The 20,615-nt window shown below is 58.2% G+C and overlaps 1 protein-coding gene across 1 annotated transcript; it reads right to left on the minus strand.

Moving 5' to 3' along the window:
- UBAC1 (UBA domain containing 1) lies at nt 1–19,933 on the minus strand. Its single transcript, XM_032418875.1, has 10 exons — nt 19,796–19,933; nt 16,106–16,226; nt 14,922–14,995; nt 11,012–11,119; nt 9,661–9,763; nt 9,236–9,344; nt 8,343–8,571; nt 4,937–5,023; nt 4,248–4,386; nt 1–602 (listed from the first exon to the last, which is right to left on the minus strand). The coding sequence occupies exons 1-10, from the start codon at nt 19,931–19,933 to the stop codon at nt 487–489; spliced, it is 1,224 nt and encodes a 407-aa protein (XP_032274766.1). The 3' UTR covers nt 1–486.
- Between the last annotated feature and the right edge of the window lie 682 nt (nt 19,934–20,615).

Consider the following 20,615-nt stretch of genomic DNA (forward strand, 5'->3'; position numbering starts at 1 on the left):
AAAAAGGGCATTTATTTATTAAAGAAAAATTATCTGTGAATTCCTCTACTGAAGTTAGTACTGACGTTAACACTTTGGGTTGAAACATGCCTTCCTCCAGGGAGCAAGCAGCGCCTACGGGTCGGGTCAAGGAGCGTTTCCAGAGCCCAGAGGGACCCTGTGGGGGAGGCGACCCCTCCCAGAGCAGCCACCGCGTCTGTAAACACTGTCAGAGGCTGGACGCGGCCGTGCACACGGCCATCACACAGGTCGTCAAGCGGAAGATCAAAGCGTGAGCAGAGCCGGCGCCCTGACGGCCCAGGGCGGGTGCGGAGGGCGGGCTCCAGGGAGGCCCCTCCAGCCCCACCCCCTCCCCCCGCAGCCCGCGGCACCCAGGGGTCTCCGTGCTCTTCTGCGACTGGCTGGGGCTAGGAAGAGGGCCTGGGCTGGAGCCGCCCCCAGCTCCGGGACGGGCGCTGGGGCAGAACAGCCGAGCGGCCGCGTCGCCTACGTGCGGTTCAGGGTCTGGAAGATCCTGGAGATCTGCAGCATGACTGGCCCGGTCTCCGGGTCGTTCATCCACTGGGTGCTGTTCAGGGGGTTTTCCAGCATGTCTTCAAATGCTGTGGGGAAGACAGAGCGAGGCCGGCTGAGGCAGCTCCTCCGCACTCGCAGCCAGGAACCTGGCAGTCGCTGTCCTAAAAGGGCGAGCCCTGCATCACCGGGGGCCACGCACGACCCCCTCAACGACCCCCCAGCAGCGTCTGCTATCACACTCATGAGCCACACTCCGAAGACCGCGTCCCCGTCCCGGGCGGGCGGCGGCGGCCTGTGCACTTGCGGGCACACGGATTCTGGAAAGTGATTTGGCAACAGCAATCAGCAATCTTTTAAAAATAGTCACAGCCTATGAGTCAGTAATTCTGCTTCCAATCCCAGCCTGGCAAAATCACCAGACGCGGAAAAGACAGAAAGACACTGCTGCACATGTAACGATATCTGACTGGGAAAATCAACGTTCAGTCTCAAGGAAATGACTTTAAAGAACATAAGCGAGGGGCTCCCGGCCGGCTCAGTCAGTGGAACAGGCGACTCGTGACCTCGGGGTCGTGAGTCCAAGCCCCATGTTTGGTGCGGAGACGACTTAAAAGTAAAATCTTAATAAATAAGTCAATAAGCAAAAAAATAATAAAAATGTAACTGAACAATTCCACAACATAAAATGAATCGTCTAAACAGTTCTATAAAACCGTTTCCCTCAGAAACGGGCGTGAGCGGCCCTCGCCCGGCAGCCAGCCCCGAGCCAGCACGGAGCCGCCCCACGCGCATGGGCCTCGGGGAGCTGCTTCCCCCACAACTTGGCAGCTCTTTGGGGTCACGTGGGACCACGGCTCACCAGAAAAGTGGGGTTTCATCGCATTTAGGATGGACAGCCCTCCCAGCCCTTAAAACAATCCCCGGGGGCCCTCCTGATCGAAACCTCTGAAAACCAGGTAAAAATATCAGAGAACCCAGAAGAACACCAGGGTGTCTGGGAGAACGAGAGGTAACGTGGGCGGCGTGGGGGTCCAGTGAGGGAAGGAGCCCATGTCTGGCTTCCTCCTGGGAGGAAAGGGCTGAACAAAACCATGAACCGGGCTGTCGGCAAGAGACCACACAGAAGGGTGTGTACGTGAGGAAGGTCTTCGGCAGGACTTACACCTGACAATCCCAGAAAGACAATTATTCCAAACCAAAAGGCAAACAGAAAGTCTGCACGTGTGACAGAGGGTAGTTGCCGACATGTGAAGAGCTCCGAGCCAGGCTCGAAGGCTGAGGCCACAACTGAAGTGGGCGGCAGATGCTCAAGGCCACACGGGGCGCGAGGCCAGCACACGCAGCAGGCGGGGGGGCCCGCTGCCCCGACCCGGTCATGCTGTCCTCAGAACGCGAGCTGCACCCGAAGCAGGAAGCAGACGGGGGCGGTCACCGCAGCCGGCCCAAGGCCACAAGGGGAAGAGCGGTTTGAGTGACTAAAAACGGGAACAGCGTGTGCCACCCGAGGCCTCCGCATAGAATCAAAGATCTGTACCCGCTAAACTCCTCCATTTACAACAGCAAAGCCAAGGGGCGCCTGGTGGCTCAGTCGGTTAAGCGTCAGGCTCCTGATTTCAGCTCAGGTCGTGAGCTCAGGGTCGTGAGATTGAGCCCTGCATCGGGCTCTACGATCAGCGGGGAGTCTACTCGGGATTCTCTCTCCCTCTGCCCCTTCTCCCGCATGTACACACAGTCCATTTGTGTGTGTGTCTCTCTCTCTAAAATGAATAAATCTTTAAAAAAAAAATTAAAGGGCGAGGCCAGATATCCAGCACAGGGATGCACCGGCAGGACGGGAGTAAACCGGGACGGCACACAAGCCCGCAGATGCTCCAGAAGGAAACCCGCCGACCGGGGGTGGGGGCAAGGAGACTTCCGCTGGCTTCTGCGTCCTCTCCTGCTCGTCCCAGATGAGCTATGGTGGGCGCTTTATCTCATCTGAAGTGATACCGGTTACCTTAAACACTTATCAGAAAGGTGCACCCCGTGTGGCGTGGGGGCCTGGCGGCCGTGGGAGGCCCTCCCGGGGGCAGGCAGAGCGCCCGGGCATGAAAGCTGCAGCCCCTCCCGTGCTGGGCAGCACCGGGGCCCCCAGCGCCGTCCGCAGGCCACAGCCCCACCAGGCGCCAGCCGGGGGGCACCAGCTCTGCCTGCCTTGTTTCGGAAATGTGAGGAAAGGCTTCCCGTGAGCAAACGTGACACCACAGGACCGTCCCAGCAGATGGGGAAAGACATTCAGTAAAACCCCACGTCCGTCGTGATGGAAGCCCCTCTTGGAGAAAAGACAAAACCAGCCTAGAGCAGAGGGCTGCGGACCAACCCAAGGCAGCACGTTCCTTCCTCCGGTCAGGCCTGCAGGCAGCAGGGGAGCCCGGGTTCCGAGCGAGGGGCCCGCGCGTCCCGCACAGAGAAGGAAAATACGTACACACGCGCCCCCGAAGCCCAGAACTTGGGGACCAAGAGAAAAGCCCCCTACTCTGCACCGCACACGCTCCCGGGTAGGTTACCGACTCAGATGAGAAAAGCAAAACTGACAAGACTCCTAGAAACAAATAAAGGAGAACGTCTTCCTCGCCTCGAGCTCGGAGGGTTTTCTCAGATGAAACACACACACTTTCAATACGTTAAAATACATCACAGTCAGTCAGCAAAAACGCCAGGAATGGGAAAACGATTTTCAAGATACAAATAGACTAATAAAAGATCAGCGTCCAGCACATGTGAGGAAACTGTGACTGAATAAGAAAAACGATCCAAGAAAAAGAAGCCAAAAGATGGGCCTTTCAGAGCTGAGGTCCCGGCGTGGCCGAAGCTTCCGGAAGGGGCTGGGCCTCACAGCTGCGGCGAGGGCCAAGCTCGCTGACACCTGTGCCCGCCGGGGCGGCAGCTGCTCTCCGCAGGCATCCTGGGGGCCACGGGGGCGGAGCACGCGGGCAGCCGGACGCACCCCCGCCGCCCCACCCGCACACGCCCAGCCCACAGGCAAGGCCGGGGAAGGCAGACCGCCCAAAGCAGCGCCGCACACAAGGCAGCAACGCGAGTCCCACCAGACGGCAGAGCGGGGACCCGGCCCGTGGCACAGTCACGCTGGACGCAGAAGCCCGCCCAGGACCCACCCCGCCCACGGGCGCAGGCACGAGGGGACGGGGGCTCCGGGTGACAGACACAGGCAGCACCACCCCCAGGAGCCTGAGCGACAGTGAAGGCTCGCTCCCAGGGCTCGAGGGGGGACAGCGGTGCAGCAGGGGACGCGGGACTCGATCCCAGGACCCCGAGATCATGACCTGAGCCGAAGACAGACGCTCAAACGAACGAGCCCCCCGAACGCCCCCTTAACACCATCTTCTGAAGCTGAACGTAGATGTGTGGCCATTAGTCTTACTGTTATTCTTTAAGTTAGAAAAATCACACACGCTTCTGTCCATGTGTTGTGTTTCACAGACAAAACGGGGGCCAAAGAAGACCCCCACAACAAGAAGAGCAAAGGCAAACACCCGCCCACGCTCCCCCGATCTAGACGGGCCACTCTAACTGGTTCCGGAGCTCGTCCGGAGCCGTCACCCCGTGAGCACAGCCTGCCTGCCAGCCCCGTGGTGACTCAGGCAGGAGTCACGGACAGTGGCGGACACATCGCCATCACTCGGTGACGTCTGTGGGGTGTGGTGGGTCTGCCCCTGGGGAAGCCCACGTACCTAGTAACGTTTTCGGGTTGGTCAGGCCCAGCTGCACCACCGGGTTATCCAGAATGGCTTGGAAGAGAGGGCTGTCGGGGTCGATGCCCTTGTCCAGCTCCTCCGGGGATGGCTTCCGGTCTCCCAGCAGCCACTCGCACTGCAAACGCAAGAGCCACACCCGTGAGTCCCTCCCGAGCCCCCACCAGCACCAGCTGCCCCCGGGCTGCTCCCAGGGTGGGGCCCAGGCCCAGGGGCTCAGACATCGGGAAGGAGGAGCCACACTGATCCCCGCACCGCAGTTCAGGCAAACGGCTGTGACTTCTCAGTCCTCGGCCACTGAACAGGGGTGAGGCAGGACCCACCCACAGTACTGGGAGGAGAGTGAAGAAATGCACGGAACCCCAGGCTGCGTGCCCGGGAAGTCCCGTGGGCACGGCTGCTGGTGAGCCCGGAGCCGGCTGATTCGCAGTTGTTGGTTCAACAAACTTAGTAAACAAATCACACGCTCGCCCACAGAACACGTACTTTCTTAGAAAGACAAAGAACTCGTAAAACATCTTATACCATCGGACCATCTCCCCTCTCGCTTCTCCTGGAAAGCCAACAACAGAGCGCCTGAGGAAGGAGCCGGACACACAGACTGTCCTGGGCGCATCCTGCTGGCGAGGGGAGGGAAGCCTCCCGGCGCACGGACACGTGGTACTCACGGCGGCGTTCTGCTGGTTGTTGTTCACTCTGAGGGCATCTATCACTTCCTTCTCGTCGAAGCCCATCTCCATCAGGGAAATGACGGCCTGCAGGAGAACGCACACACCACTCAGGGCCGCGGGGCTAGGACGCGCAGCACGCCTCGGGGGCCAGGCGACAGTGTCCGCAAACTCGGGCCACATGTCAGCACGGCGTCCCAGTGGGGGGCTGACGAGATCAGCACAGGGCGTCCTGGGGCCCGATTCTGCCTCCGCAGCTTCAGGGAATCAGTCCGTCCTTCTGAGCAACAGACGGATCAGAGCCAGGCCAAGTCGGCGCAGCCGCGGATCCCAGCATGCCACAGGCAGGCCACGCCCACGTCAGACCCTCGTAGGCTGGTCCCCACACTGGGACAAAACGGTCTCCACAACCACACGTGAGCTCGTTGCGGACAGACGGCCTCGTTACCCACAATGACAGGTATTAGGGAGAGGCCTTGTAAGCAAACCCGATTTAAGACTAAAATGGTCACATTAATATCAATTTGTAAAGAAAAAAGGTGGGGGGGGGCTCTTCAGATTTTATCTTTAAAACATGACACTAAAATTAATTTTAAACATCTCACATGTAATAAGATTTAAGCTATAAGTATGAACATTTGATGATTCCTGGAGGGAACAATGACCCAATGTTCAATGTTTTAGGGGGTGGGGGAGACGTCCATTTTCAGGACAAAAATCATGTAAGACACTAAATCCTTCACTTTACTCTTGACTTTTTTTTAATATTGTTTATTATTAATTTGAGAGAGAACACGTACATACGAGTCGGGGGAGGGGCAGAGGGAGAAGCAGGCCTCCCGCTGAGCAGGGAGCCCGATGCGGGGCTGATCCCAGGACCCCGGGATCATGACCTGAGCCGAAGGCAGACACCTAACCGACTGAGCCACCCAGGAGCCCCTATTCTTGACTTTTACACGATTTTTAAGAGTCCATTTTGAGAAAAAAAGGTGAAGATTTTATTAATTCTTTAAAGATCCTTGGGCGCCTGGGTGGCTCAGTTGGTTAAGCAACTGCCTTCAGCTCAGGTCATGATCCTGGAATCCTAGGATCGAGTCCCACATCGGGCTCCCTGCTCAGTGGGGAGCCTGCTTCTCCCTCTGACCCTCTCCCCTCTCATGTTCTCTCTCACTCTCTCTCTCTCAAATAAATAAATAAAATCTTAAAAAAAAATAAAAAAAAAAAAAAATAAAGATCCAATCACACTTTTGAATGAGGTCCCTGTCTTCTTCTTCTTTGACCTTCCCGCCTTAACTGCCCTACTTCCGCGGGGCTCCTGGGCGTCAGCGCGGGGCAGCAAGCCGCAGCACCCCGGCACACTCTTCGGCCACAGAGTGCCACACCTCAGCGGGCTGGGCTCAGCCTGAACTGGGCTGTCAGGTGTCCCAAAGAGCACCCGACAGGAAGGAAGTCAGGGGCAGGTGGCAGTCAGGACACTTTCACCAGAGCCAGATGGTGGACAGGGAGCTCAGGAGGCAGCCCTTCCTACCACAACCCACGTCGTGTGCTTTCCTGAACCAGCTCGTACCCCCAGGGGTGGGGCGCTCCACCCACGAATGCCGGGAGAAGGACCCACCACGCCACAGTCTGACACCCAAGTCACATAAAATCGCCTGGAAGCTCCCACTAAATCTAAGGATAGGGTAGCCTCCCCATGGCTGTCAGTAAAAACAAGCCTCTCCCGTCACTCCCTCCTACCTCAGCCCGGGGAAGCGACGACCTGGGACTTCCGCACGGTGACCGCAGGGATGTGCCCCCGCCTTCCTGCCCGGGGCCCACGCACTCACTCCTGCCCTGCCCTCCGCACCTTGCCGTCCCCACCACTGGCACTGGCATGGGGGGCGTGGGGGGAGGGGAACGACAGCAAAAAGTCTGTTTTTGGTCTCAAGTGCAAGCCCTGCTCTCGGACCCAGGCTTCCCAGGAACCACGCAAACACTCCTGTCCTTACGGGTTCTTCTCTGGAATGGTGTAGGACCAAAGGGCGGGGGACTGTGATGAGCTGGTCCAGCATCGACAGCCTCTGATAACAACATTCAGAGACCCTCTCCCACAAAGAGGCCACAGGAAGGCCCCGCACAGGTGCCCATCTTGGGAGAAGAGCGCATCGAGACAGCTGAGGTGGCACCCACGGGACAGGGCTGAGCAGCGGCGGGCCTGACGAGGACAACACGGGAGCACCCTCGGGGGAAGCCCGGAGCCGCGCGGCAGAGCACAAAGCACCGTCCGAGAGCGCAGCCCCCCGTCCTACAGGGCTCGGCCCAGCACACAGACCGGGCTCTAGAAACACCAGCTCCAGCTCAGCAGAAACGCTTCCAGATGCACAGCTGAGCTCACCAGAAAGCAAAGACCAGCAGCAAACTAGCCTGACAAAGGCCGTGCCCTGGGAACGGGCCGGAGCCATCAGCAGGGCCTGGGGGCAGGGGTCTGGTGGCCAAACCCAGACAGGATGTGGACCTTGGGTCCCTACGAGGTGAGGACTTGGAGCTTGAGACCAGGACCCTGCAAAGGGCCTGCCCCACAAAAGGAAAGGGGAGGTGGAAAAGCAGGGGCCCCCGTGCAGGGAAGCGTCAACCCCAGAGCCACGGCCTATACCACACGGGGGCCCAGGAGCCCTGCCTGCGCGCCTAACATGAAACCAGGCCCCCGGCGGGTGGTGTCGCTCAGCCCAGGGTAACAGCCTCACAATCACCCACGGGGGGCATCCCACAGCCCAGCCACACGGGGTTCCCACGGAAACCCACGCCCGCAGGGGAGCCCACTCTGACAACAGCGCACCCCGGGCACAAGCACGAGAGCGTGTGGACTCGGGGCCCTAACACCTGAAGCTCATGCATCTGTAATCTGAAAGAAAAACGCAGGCTTAAAGCACAGAAAACGTCCAAGAGGAAACCAGAAGCCTAGTAAAAGAACAGCACGGTGGAGAACAGGGAGCCACAGAAGCATCCACAACAAGAGGACGACCGAGCAGCAGCATAAATGGCACGCCGACGTCAGCCACCGGACACGGCCACAGCCGGCGGGCCCCGGTCCTCGGAGCCTGCAGACGCCAGCTTACGGGATCGTCAGAGCCGGCCCAGCCCCCCCGTCCACAGGCAGCCCCGCAGCGCACCACCCTCCCACCCTGGGCAGGGGCCCTGCCAGAGCCCATGGCTCTCGCCAACAGCGACAACGTGGACAGGATCCTGTTGTCGCTTTCAGATGACAAACGTGTCGGCCAATTATTCGGAGGACAAACAGCCACCTGGATCTGTGGGAGGGCAACTTAAAACTGAATTTAGGCCTGTCTATAAGCCCCTCACCCAGCTTTACCCCCACGTGGAGAAACGGCAACCCCGCCTGGCTGCCCCCGGGCCCAGGAACACATACCCGAGCGTCAGCCCGAAACTCCCTTTTCCTCCGGATCTTCTTGAAGATCTCCGTGAGCTCATCTCTGGGCTCCTCATCTCCCATGCTAGTCCCAGCAGCCTCAGGGGCAACCTCAGGGGCGGCCTCGGCCTGCGCCCCTCCTGGCGAGGCCTGGCCCGGAAGAGGCGTGTCAATGGTCGGGTCTTCCGCATGCTCGATTAACCACTCCATGGCCTGAGGTACCGACATGCTGAAAGGCAACAGGAGACTCTTTCCAGCACCCCCAGGCCGGTCCCAGGGCCTCCAGCCTCCTTGACATCCCCAGGGAAAGCCTCTCTGGTGACCCTCGTCGGGAGAATCTCAGCACCGAGGGGTGTGGTGCTCTGGGCCCTGCCCCACACAACCCCAAGACCCCGGCCAGAGCACAGAAACCCAAGTACTGAGCCTGGGGAGCAAACTGGTGAGGTACACACGAGAATCTAGGCCCACGGCAAAAAGAAGCACAGCCCACGGACTGTCCTCTGATGTACAAGTCGTCTGCTTCGGGTCCACGCATAGACGCAGAAGCGAGTGGCTGCGGCCAGGCAAGCACGGGAGGCTGCTGGAGGGGACACTGCACACACCTCCAGCCGCCACGTCCCAGACACACACAGGCTCTGACGTGGTGCTTGCACACAATGGCCCCGGGAGGACCCGGAAGGACAGCCTGCCCACGGCACGTTCCCAGCAAGGGCCACTGTCTTAAGACACTTCGAGATGCCCCACCAAGTTACCTCTGGGACGCCATTTAAGGTCTCTCTTTAAAAGCTCACATCTACTATAAATGGTTCAATCTAAGAGCTTAGGACGGAGGACATCACCCCGGGGGAGCCCCACAGCGTCGGCAGCAAGGGGAGGAGATGGCCCGGACGTACTGGTTCAGCCGAAGGGCCTTCGCGGCCCTGCTCTCCGGGAAGCCCATCTCCGTGAGCTGCCGCAGGGCAGCCTCGTCCACTCTCTCATCCTCCTCCTCGTCCAGCATCGCTGCAGGCGAGAGATGGGACCACCTGTGAGGGCCAGGCTACTGCGAGGACTGCCCCCCACCCCAGAGCCTCAGGGCCCCACCTGCATGCCAAACCCCCTAAATCTCAGCAAATCAACAAGGAACCTTCAGCCAACAGGCTGAACAGGAGCCCCACATCAACAGAAAGTACGAACGTAAAGCATTCTCAGTCTCCCCAGTACTGACGCGGGGACCACGAGTGTGAACGGGGACTGCAGGGGGCTGACACAGCCTCTGAGGCGGGGCACACAGCGGGGTCTGAACGCAGGATCCGGTCAACCTGGGGCATGCTCATACCATTCGCCTTCTTAAACAGTTCAACTGCATCCGGGTTCAGCGCTAACAACTTCTGTGCCACCTCGATGAGAGACACCAGGATTTTCCGGAGTTCTGTCTGGAACTGCAGGGAAAGAAAAAAGGCTCTTACTTCTCCAAGTGCCCAAGAGACCTGCCTGGGTGTGTAAGCACACTCCTGGGCCCTACAGCTCTGTATCTTTGAGTCCAACTATACGCCGCTATTGGTTCCGGGATGTGGAGACCAATGGAGGGAGAGGTGGGTGGGGCCGCAGAGTGGCAGGAGGGCTCAGCCTGGCAGGGAGGAGAGGCCTCGCTGGCATAGATGGGCTGTGTGCATGGCTTCTTGGCTGGCGACACCGAGAAACATCTGGAAACATTGCTCAGCCCTTTGGCCAACACAGAAAGTGCCAGCCTGCTACGTAAGCAGAAAAGATCAGCCTGACTGGATGGGCCTCCCAGACCCGGGCCTCCGATTCTCACCTGGCCAGAGGCTGGCCGGCACAGCAGCGTCGGCTGCAGCCAACTGGCCCCTACTGAGGAAGAACGCCGCTGGGAATGCAATCAGGAACCCCGACAGACCAGTCCCCAGTCCCACAGGCGAGAAAGGGGTCAGCCGCCCCTCTTCCCCACAACAGGCTTCAGAACGTGAGAGCCACTATGGGGCCGTCCCACACACAGCCTGGGGATGTGTGTCAGAGCCCGAGGCCCTGGTCAGTAGGGAACTCTCTGCTGCTACATGAGCAGGTGGCGCTCTCGGATTAGGTGGCCACGCTGTCCCAGTCCCCTACAGCGCGGGCACACCCCTGGTTCTGGGCCGGTCCACGGGACACTGGACACGCTCTACGTTTTTAGCTTAGAACTTTCCAATCCAAAGTAACTAAGAGTCCAGACTTCTAGCTACAAGATTTTGCCAAACTTAGCGCAAAACTCTAACATACTCCCAGTAGGATCTATCTTTTCAGTCCTGCCTTCCAATGTCTTTTTAAACTTTATGTTTTGAAATAATTTTAGGGGGCGCCTGGGTGGCTCAGTTGGTTAAGCGACTGCCTTCGGCTCAGGTCATGATCCTGGAGTCCCGGGATCGAGTCCCACATCGGGCTCCCTGCTCAGCGGGGAGTCTGCTTCTCCCTCTGACCCTCCTCCCTCTCCTGCTCTCTGTCTCTCATTCTCTCTCTCTCAAATAAATAAATAAAATCTTTATAAAAAAAAAAAAAGAAAAAGAAATAATTTTAGGTCATACGCAGAGTTCCTGTCTGCCCTTCACCCCGGTTTCCCAAAGTACCGCCAAGAGGCCATGTGGCCCTCATGCGGGCGTGATGAGCCCGAGGTGCGGCCCACAGCGAGCACTCACGTCTCTGACGTTGGTCTGAACCTCGGCCCGGTCCATGTTGTGGGATGGCAAGTTGGCAGTTGCTCGGAAGATAGCATCTCTATCTGGGGCTTTCTGGTCTTGTTTTTTCTACACAGAAAATTAGAAAGTCAGAAATGAATATGAGAGCAGTAAAAGGCAAGACCACGTAAGCTGAGCACACAGAGCTTGACTAGGGAGAGAATCACTCTCCGTCGGCAGCAGAGGGTCCCTGCGGGTTCGGTGCTCACTTGGGACACAATTCCTGCCTGTCATGGCCAGAGGGTGGCAGGGCAGGAGAGCAGACAGACACGGTCCCTTGTGGCCACAGAGAGACCGTCACACGTGAGCTGTGGCTGCGCCGGGGCCAGGAACGCGCACTCCCCCCGCCTGCTCCCGAAGCCCTGCCGCAACAGCACGACCCTATCAGACGGTCAAGACTCCCAAGACAGAGAGCAGGAGACATGGAGACCGTTCTTCCAAAACAGAAAACAGAAAGGGGTCAGCACAGAGCAGAAGCCTGACCAGAAACAAGGCCCGGCCAACTCCAGGCCAATGCCAGAGCCCAAAGGAAGCGCAGGTTGGGAGTGAGCAGCTGGAGCCGAGAACAGCGCTCCCCTACCACCCTGCTCCGCCAGCAACCACCTGGGGGGGCAGACTTGAGAAGCCCCCCGAGCCAGGGAGCCTGGGCTCAGCAGCAGGAAAAGGAGGTACCATGCTAATCCTTGACAGTAAGACCCAGCCCCCCATCACTAGTGGCTGTAAGGACACCGAGCAGGAGACTCACCACTGTGGGGAGGGGGGGCACAGGGCTGGGTCTGCCCCACAGGGAAGCCCAGCGAGCTGCAGGCACACCCCACTGGGCACAGAGAGCAGCCGGTGAGCCCCCCGTGCCTCTTACTGAGAAGGCAGCTAAGGAGGGGCAGGGGCGTGCGGAAAGCCCCCAACACGAAAGACAGAGACCAAAATGAGAAGGGGAAAAGTAAAGAAGCATGAAAGAGAGAACAAAAGGAAGAGGACTTCATGCCAGAGAACCGTCGGAGAGACAGGACACTGTCATCATCGGAGACCAAGTCCCCACTGGGAAATGTAAACTATCACGGCCAGATCAACAGGCCGTAGCACAGTTAGAGGATAATGTCCAGGAAATCATCCTGAAGGCAGGTCCAGCATCCAACCAACAGGAACTCCAGAAAGAGGGAAGAGAAAACAAGAGGAGGGCATTCTCCAAAAACAATCCAGAAAAACTTCAAAACAAAAACACATGAATCTCCAGACTCTGCATGCCAAGCACAGCAGAGGCGGAAGACCTGCATCCATGCAAACCATGAAATCTGAGAGCTCTCAACAGCCTCCCCGGATGTTGAGAGACCCCGGAGGGAGTGGGAGAAGAGGGAGCGGAGCATGCACAGAAGACGAGTCCTCAGTCCCACGGCCCCGTGGACACCCTGGAAGCGGGGACCAACATTTTCATTGTGCACGCACACGGCTGGCGCTCACCAACAGCCACTCCATGCTGAAGTGCAGGGCCTCAAGATTCCCTTCCCTTTCTAGATGCCAGAGGAAGCCAGGCTCCACCAGACCAAGAGACAAGTCAACTGCAAGACACTGGATTCTGCTGGCAGAATTTGAAGATGGCCCTAAGATCCCACTCTGGCCATCATGCCTGCACGATCCCAGAGCCTGTGAGCAGGATGGCTGCACCCTGGGTAAGGTCATGCTGTGGCACAGCCAACTTTAAGTAAAGGAAATGACCTGCCTTGGGAGGCCTTACCTAATCAGGCAGGCCCTGCAAAAGGACGGGGCTCTTTCTGTCACTGGCTCCAGAGATGCAGGGGACCACGTGGCAAGGAAGAGTGGCGGGCCCCACGTGCCAAAAGAAAGTGCCCCGGCTGACAGAGAAAGGAAAGGGGACCTCGGCCCTTCAGCCATAGGAACTGCCAACCACCTGAAGGGGCCCGAAGCAGACCCTTCCCCAGAGCTTCCCTGGAGGAATGCAGACCAGCCACACCGAGAGCCTGAGCGCAGGGCCCAGCTGAGCCTGCCCAGACTGCTGACCTGCAGACCGGGAGCTGTGTGCGGTTTTAGGCTGATGCGTCCATGGCACCGGGACAGGTGGCAGCAGGACGTGTCCAGGTACACAAGGTTCAGAAGCTCTAACACAGGGGCGAGGCGGGAAGGCCCAGGCTGCACGACAGGCCTGGAGGCCACTGAGGAAGAGGGGTGTTGCGGGGAGGAGCTGCAGGGACGATGTCTCCAGGACAGCGGGGACTGGCAGATGGCCTCGTACAGGGGACCCTGCTTCCAGAGGGATTTATCGATCCCAGCAAAGAATTTCAAAAAATTAGCGAGAAGCCTATAGAAAACAAGCTGACGAGGTAATTATTGATTCCAGGAGAAACATGAAAAAGGATAAATAATCTCAGGACCCTTCGCTCCTAACGGAAAACAGCACGCGCACACTAACACTGATGGAAACCCTGAGATCTTCAACCAGTGTCAGGATCTAACACTCCAAACATCAAGGAGCCAAAGAATCAAAAACTGATATTCTAAGAAATAACCAATTCTGGGGCGCCTGGGTGGCTCAGTCGTTAAGCATCTGCCTTCGGCTCGGGTCATGATCTCAGGGTCCTGGGATCGAGCCCCGCATCGGGCTCCCTGCTCAGCTGGGAGTCTGCTTCTCCCTCTCCTCCTGCCTGCCGCTCCCCCTGCTCGTGCTCTCTCTCTCTCTGTCAAAAATAAATAAAAAATCTTTAAAAAAGAAAGAAAGAAAGAAAAAAAGAACCAATTCTGCGTGTGGTTGTGAAATCAGAAAAAGAATTACTGAAGGAATGGCTGAAAGAGCTCCAAGAGGGCAACTTTAGGGCACGTGACGCAGGTGGGAGGAGGTTGCTTTTATTAAGAGACTGGTAATGTTATTTGAGTCCATAAATGTGTACTACTTTCACCTAAAATTAATACTAATTCACAAAAAGAGGCACTAACGTCTTACAATGTTTCATTTTGCAAATATGTGCACAGAAAAGGTGACCTGCCAAGTGAGGTCCACAGTGTGCTGCGAGGCGCCCAGAGGTGCCGGGGCGGTGGGAACCCCGCTGTCTACACTGGTCACCCCCAGCCGACACTGTGACCTGAGAACCGCGGTTCGCGCGGGCAGCTCTCAGGGTGGGGCAGAGCAGGCCCCGATCTGCCTCCTGGAGATGGGGTGAGCAGCCGGCCCGTGTGCGAGCCGGCACTGGCCAGGTGTGGCCACAGATAAGGGGGCACGCGAAGCCCAAGGCGCCCCTCCTGCCACCTGACCCCCAGGAGGGCCTCAGATAGCTCTGCTCCCTGACAGCGCGTTCCGCTGGCAGGCACGGGCCCCGCCCCAGGAGTCTGGCCTGCTTTCTCCGGGGTGAGCACTCTCCCTAGCATTGCAAAGCATGAATAGGAAACTCTACCCGAGAGAAACAAAGGAAAACTGTGAAATTAGTGTGGCTGCCCTTTTAAGATGACACCGCTTTGCACCTGGGCGCAGGTGTTAGGGGACCCCTGGCCTTCCACTGCGCACGCGCCTGCACTCCCGGGAGAGGGGCCCTAGTGCGCCGCCCACCACCCCTTCCCTGCGTTCCTTCTCCTTGTCCTGTGAGTGCAGGCCTCGCCCGACAAGAGGCAGGCCTGACAGGGTCTCAGGAGTTACCCTGACCTCGAGAAGGTGCCGGACGCGCAGCCCAGAGAACACAGCGTGGAGGCTTCCCTGCATGCCTGCCCCTGACCAGGAGGGGCTCGGCCACAACAGGAGGCCCCCGTGATTGTTGACTGTGGGCCCTGCTGGGTCTGGGAACACCTCGTACCCAGGAGGTTTCTTTCTCACGGGCTGGAGGGTGGGAGACTCTAACCAAGACTTCCGGTTCCAAAATCTGAAACTGACCTTTTCTTCGGCCGAGACGTCAGCCATCTTAGGAAGTGGAGTGGGAGCACGCTTCTTTATCAACAATAAGACATCTAGGAAAAAAAGACGTCTGTCAAGCTGGTTACCGTTTTCCTCCATAAGATGACAATATGGGCACAAGAGAGGGGCACCTGGGGGGCTCAGTTGGTGAAGTATCTGCCTTCGGCTCAGGTCATGACCCCAGGGTCCTGGGATGGAGTCTCACATCGGGCTCTCTGCTCCACGGGGAGCCTGCTTCTCCCTCTCCCACTCCCCACCTCATTCTCTCTCTCTCTCAAATAAATAAAATCATTTAAAAAAAAAAAAAAAATGGGCGCGAGAGGACCCAAGGCCAGACGAGCAGGGGCTCCCCCCGGGTGCCGCCTAAGCCAAGCCCGTGCTTCCCTGCCTTCCTGCCCGCACACAGCTTCCAGAGCGTGGCAAGAACCCGGCCACGGGTCACACAGGTGACTCGTGGCCCAGGAGGCACACACAGCGCAGCCCTGAGAACCATGCAAAGAACTGGTGGGAATCTTGCAAAACGTCCTCATTTCAATGGGCTCAGTTTTCTGAGGTTGGAGAGCTGGCCTCAACCCTCAGAGCTAAACTGAGGCCATGTGCGCAAGGTCGGCCGGCTCCCACCTGGTTGTGGGCTTGACCTCCACGCTCGATGAAGGTCTATAAACAGTACTTTCAAAAGAGATTATTTAAGGGAATCCCAGAATTAAAATCATCCTTTGAATGACAAATAGAAAACCAAAGATTTCTCCCCAAAAGCCTCCAGACACAAACTCTAAGCAACTAAACAGATGTGCACAGAATAAGAGTATCTTCCTAGGACATTTGAAACAATAACCATAATTGTACTTTCCAGCCCCAGAATAAAGCCTGCAGCAGCTCTGGAGGCCTTGGTCTTGCTCTGACACAGAATTAAAAATAAAGTTCACATCTGGTTTCTCAGATGGATGCTGCTTGTCCAATTTCAGTTTGTGCTGTTTTTCACAAACAGCCCATAATGCGCACTTTGTTTTAACAAAGGAAGAACAAAACCATTTTAGCTGACCCAGTTTCCCTGCTCGGCCCCAGCCTGGAGCACACACTCGGACGCCAAGGGCGCCTTCGCCTCTCGCTCCCCGGCTACCAGCTGCGCCATGGCTCCCACCGCTGCCCTGTGAGGCCCCTACCTTGGTCTTGGATGTTCTCTTCCAAGATCGTTTTGGCATCACTCAGCACCCTCTCCGAAGCAGCGTGGATCAATTTGTGATGGGTCACACTTTTGGGGTCTTCTAAGCTCCCCTGGGCACACTGGGGGGGACAAAGTCATATATTTCAAGACAGAAAATAAATCATAACTCTAATGATATTAGAACCTGACACCCCAAGCCACACCAGGCATTTACTGGTTACTAGCTAGAAAATTAAGGCACAGATGAAGTCAAAGAACTCCCATGAATGTTGGAAGCTGAACAAAATGCCACAACATCTGATCCCCTAGGGCAGCGATCTGTCCACCAACCCACTAAGTACTCCTGAAATAGGTTCACAGCCTGACCTAAAATACCCTGCTGGTAATTAGTGGCAACCTGAATCGCTTCCTTCGTCTGGAAAGGTCTGGAGAGTCATTTTAAAACGAAAATAGCAGGTCCACTGTTCCCTGAAAACCTAAAGATCGAAGTATGATTTGTGCACTTTTTCTCTCTTCCAGATACATGAAGGGGCTGAGAGACAGCCGAGAGAGAAGCTAGTCCACAGAGAGCCAGAAACAGGGGCCTGACCACTTCAACGCCTGCACAAGTCTGAGAGGAGGGCAACCGGCCTTTGCTCAGCCCTTGGCTCACCAAGCGACCACCACCCAGACCCAGGAGCTGCAGGAGCCGCTAGCAGGGCCCCTCCTGGGCGTTCAAAGGGGGTGGAGCGGCACGCAGTTACAGCTCACTGGCCAGGGCCCAGAAACCCCAGAACGTGACACCAGGGTGGGGGGCACTGACGTCCAGGCCATAGGGGGTTGCAACGACACCTGTGGCGTGAAGGCTTCGGGGGGCTGTCACACATTCACGTAAACTGGCAGGGCCGAAGGGGGCGCAGATGGAACCCAGCCCACAGGAGGATACATTCCTACCACTTACGGCAGCAGACACCACCCCCCTCACTCGCCTTGAATTCGAAACTGGCTCTGCTCCCAGAAATATGGGGTGTGCTTCTGCTAATTCTGAAATTTGCAGGCTAGTGGATTTGACAAGTTCAGAATACAGTCTATGAAACACAATTTTCCAAAACAATCCTCATCTGGCTCTTGAAACAACCGTCCTGTGCAGCATGCCAACAGCGTGCCAGGAGCACAACACAGGCGTGAGTCGTCCGCACTGTGCGCGGTTACTTCATTCTGGGTCTTTGTCCTCAGCAGAAGCACTGTGAGCAAGCTGAGTATGGCAGCAAAATAGCCCCGGAAGAGCCCATCGCCCGGGCAGGGAGGCTGTGACTCCTGAACCTGCCTCCGCCCCAGAGGAGCCAGCGGGGGGGCTCCTGCACCTGACGCCCTGGGTCGTCCCAACACGCCCTGTCACGTGATCTAAGGAACGAGGACAGCTTGCGGGGCCTGGGGGGCTCAGTCGTTAAGCGTCTGCCTTGGCTCAGGTCATGATCCCGGGGTCCTGGGATCGAGCCCCACATTGGGCTCCCTGCTCGGCGGGGAGCCTGCTTCTCCCTCTCCGTCTGCCCCTCCCCCCCTGCCCGTGTGCTTGCTCTCTCTCTCTCAAATAAATAAAATCTTAAAAAAAAAAACATTAACAGCCGTATGAACAGGTACAGGTTATGTCGTGGCAATTTCACGAAAGATCCCAATCCGTATAAAAACCCAAAAAGAGAAAAGCAAGTGTGGCAATCCATCTCTCTAAGAATTCTGATGATAATACCCCTCAATGAGAAAGCAACACACTCCCAACAGGACCATGGGGTGAAGTGGAGGGGGTAGGGAGACACCCACACTGTCCCCTTCAGGGAGGAAGGAAAAAATGACGCCAGCTTGCACCGGGGGCAAAGTGGGAAGGCGGGACAGAAGCTCAAGCATGCACGAAGCCTCACTGCCCGCAGCAACAGGACACTCAGGGAACGATCTCCAGGGTGACGTTCGAGTATACAACTTGAGAATTCTCTTCTCTAACTAATGCGTTCTGGCCGGCTCGAGAGGCAGCGCGCCCTGCCTACAGAACAGGACGGGCACCGAGGTGGGAATACTTTCTGACAACTCAGCTCTCGGGTCCCCTGATTTACACCGCTCCTCCACACCTGGAGAGACTGCAGAGTGGAATAAAATCTCAATTTAAGGTAGGAGAGTGCCAGAAAAATCCCAAACGACACACCTCAATCCCGACTGGAATAATAAATATCAGGTCCATGATAATTAGCATCTTATTCAAATTGGCTGCCTAATGAACCCCAAGAGCTCCTGAAATTCATTAGCAAGCATCTGTGGATCAAACAGTTCTCATTTCCTGTTCCCCTTCATAAAATAACATTATGATAGCTATGTAAATTAGTGAGTTAAGCGAAATGCCATTCCCATCTACCCCTGACTTCTCCCTGCCTGACTCAGCAGGTGGCATGCCATGTCCATGCAGGTCTGGACTGACAGTCCATCCCCACATATTCCAGTCATGCACACGTTTGTCTGGGGCCCCCTGGGAGCCTGGCCCGGACACGTGAATACAGGCCCAGCCCCCAGGAGCTCCTGTCCTAGGTGGGCTGCAGGGGAGAGGGACACGGCACCTGAGGAGGTTTCTGTTAACATGACACCGCTAGACAAACAGCGGTGCCCGGCTCTAACAGCCTGCTGGCTAACGGCCGTCCTGGGGTCTCCTACGTGGGGAAAGGACCCGACCGAAGAAAGGCCTGCGAGCCCGCCGGAGGGCGTGAGCCTGGCGCCCCTCCTCCTTGACGTGAGTTCCTGACACCCAGCGCGGCCCAGAGGAGGCCTCGCTCCGGCAGCCAGCGTGCTCTTCAGCCTGCCCTGGACAGTCGAGGACCACCCGCAGAACCACGCTCACGGGCGACCCCGCACAGTCGAGGACCACCCGCGGAACCACGCTCACGGGCGACCCCGCACAGTCGAGGACCACCCGCGGAACCACGCTCACGGGCGACCCCGCACAGTCGAGGACCACCCGCAGAACCACACTCACGAGCGACTCAGTTGCTACAACAACCCGAGAACCCGGAGTCCGTCGCCCGTACCCCTGTCATTCGCCACGTGGGATCCGCACCAAGAGGCCAAGCTACATTCTGACAAGGAAACCCTCAGGGTGCTGAGCAGCCTCCCTGGCAGCCGGAGTCAGACAGGCGTCTCGCCGCCCGGTGAGAATATCAGATAAGGCCACCAGAACTAGTTCCAAAGTCAGCGACCCGGGGGACCAACCACACAAGGGATATTTCACACCAACAGGCCACAGAAGGTGGCTCTCCCGGCAGGAGCCCCTTCCCGGCTCTACCCACGAGTCAGCGTAAAGGCCGCGGGGGAGCGGGCTCAGGGACGGTCAGGCCCGCACGGTTCGGCGGCAGGAGCGGCCAGAGCCGGGCCCCGGCCCACAGGCCGGCCTGCAGGCAACGGAAGGCCCTCTCCTCGGCGGGCCCCTCCTTCCCCGGGCACCGCTCCCCGGCCTCCAGAGCCTCACCCCGAGGGCAAGCAAGCACAGCTGCGGGGAAACCCCGGGCCCTGCCGCGCGCGGCGACTTCGCGTGTCCTGCCTCCGTCTCCCCGCCCGCCCCCAGCTCCTCGGGCTGCTGCAGCCGTCCAACGACAGGCGCTCGGCCCGGGGCCGGCCCGGGGAGGGCGTCTGGAAGGTGTCGGGAGGGGGCAGGCCTGGGGCGCGCCGGCCTTACGTGCTTGAGGCAGCGCTCCTTGAGCTTCTCCACCGACGTGTCCTCGGTCGCCTCCTCCAGCCACTCGGCGCCGTCGGAAGCGCAGATGTGCAGCCGCAGCACCTTGCCCGCGAAGATCTTCTCCTCCTGCACGAACATCGCGCCGCCGCCGCCCGGCCTGCGCCCGCCGCCCGGGCCGTGAAGGTCACCGGGGCGGGGCCTAGCCGCCCGCGCGCTCTCTCGCTGGGCGCCGCCGCCCCGCCCCGGCTCCCCTCGGCTGGCCGCCCGTCACTTGCCGCGGGCCGAGCCGTCGCCTCGCTCCCGCCGCCGGGCCGCCGGGGGCGCGCTGTCTCCGCCGCGACGGAAGTGCGTCACAGCGCGCGCCCGGAGCATGCCGGGAGTTGTGGTTCTCCAGCGGCCTCGGCCCTCCCGCCGCCGCGCAGGAAGTGCGTCACCGGGAGCGCCCGATGCATGCCGGGAGCTGTAGTTCTCTTGCTGCTCCATCCATCCCGCTTCTGCCCGCGCTTTGCCGCCCTGGCCACGGGCAAGCGGGACCATTGAGTTTGGTGGTCTGTTCTTAGGTGGGCTCTGAGTGTAAAATACACAACAGATCTCCAAGACTTCGCGGGGAAAAGCAATGAAAAATACTCAATGTTATCTTTATATTGATTACATCTTTTTAAAAAAGGATTTTATTTATTTGACAGAGAGAGAGAGAGCACGAGCAGGGGGAGCAGCAGGCAGAGGGAGAGGGAGAAGCAGGCTTCCCGCTGAGCAGGGAGCCCGATGCGGGGCTCGATCCCAGGACCCTGGGACCGTGACCTGCGCGGAAGGCAGACGC

This window comes from Phoca vitulina, unplaced genomic scaffold, assembly GCF_004348235.1.
Source record: "Phoca vitulina isolate PV1807 unplaced genomic scaffold, GSC_HSeal_1.0 scaffold21, whole genome shotgun sequence".
Lineage (NCBI taxonomy): Eukaryota > Metazoa > Chordata > Mammalia > Carnivora > Phocidae > Phoca > Phoca vitulina.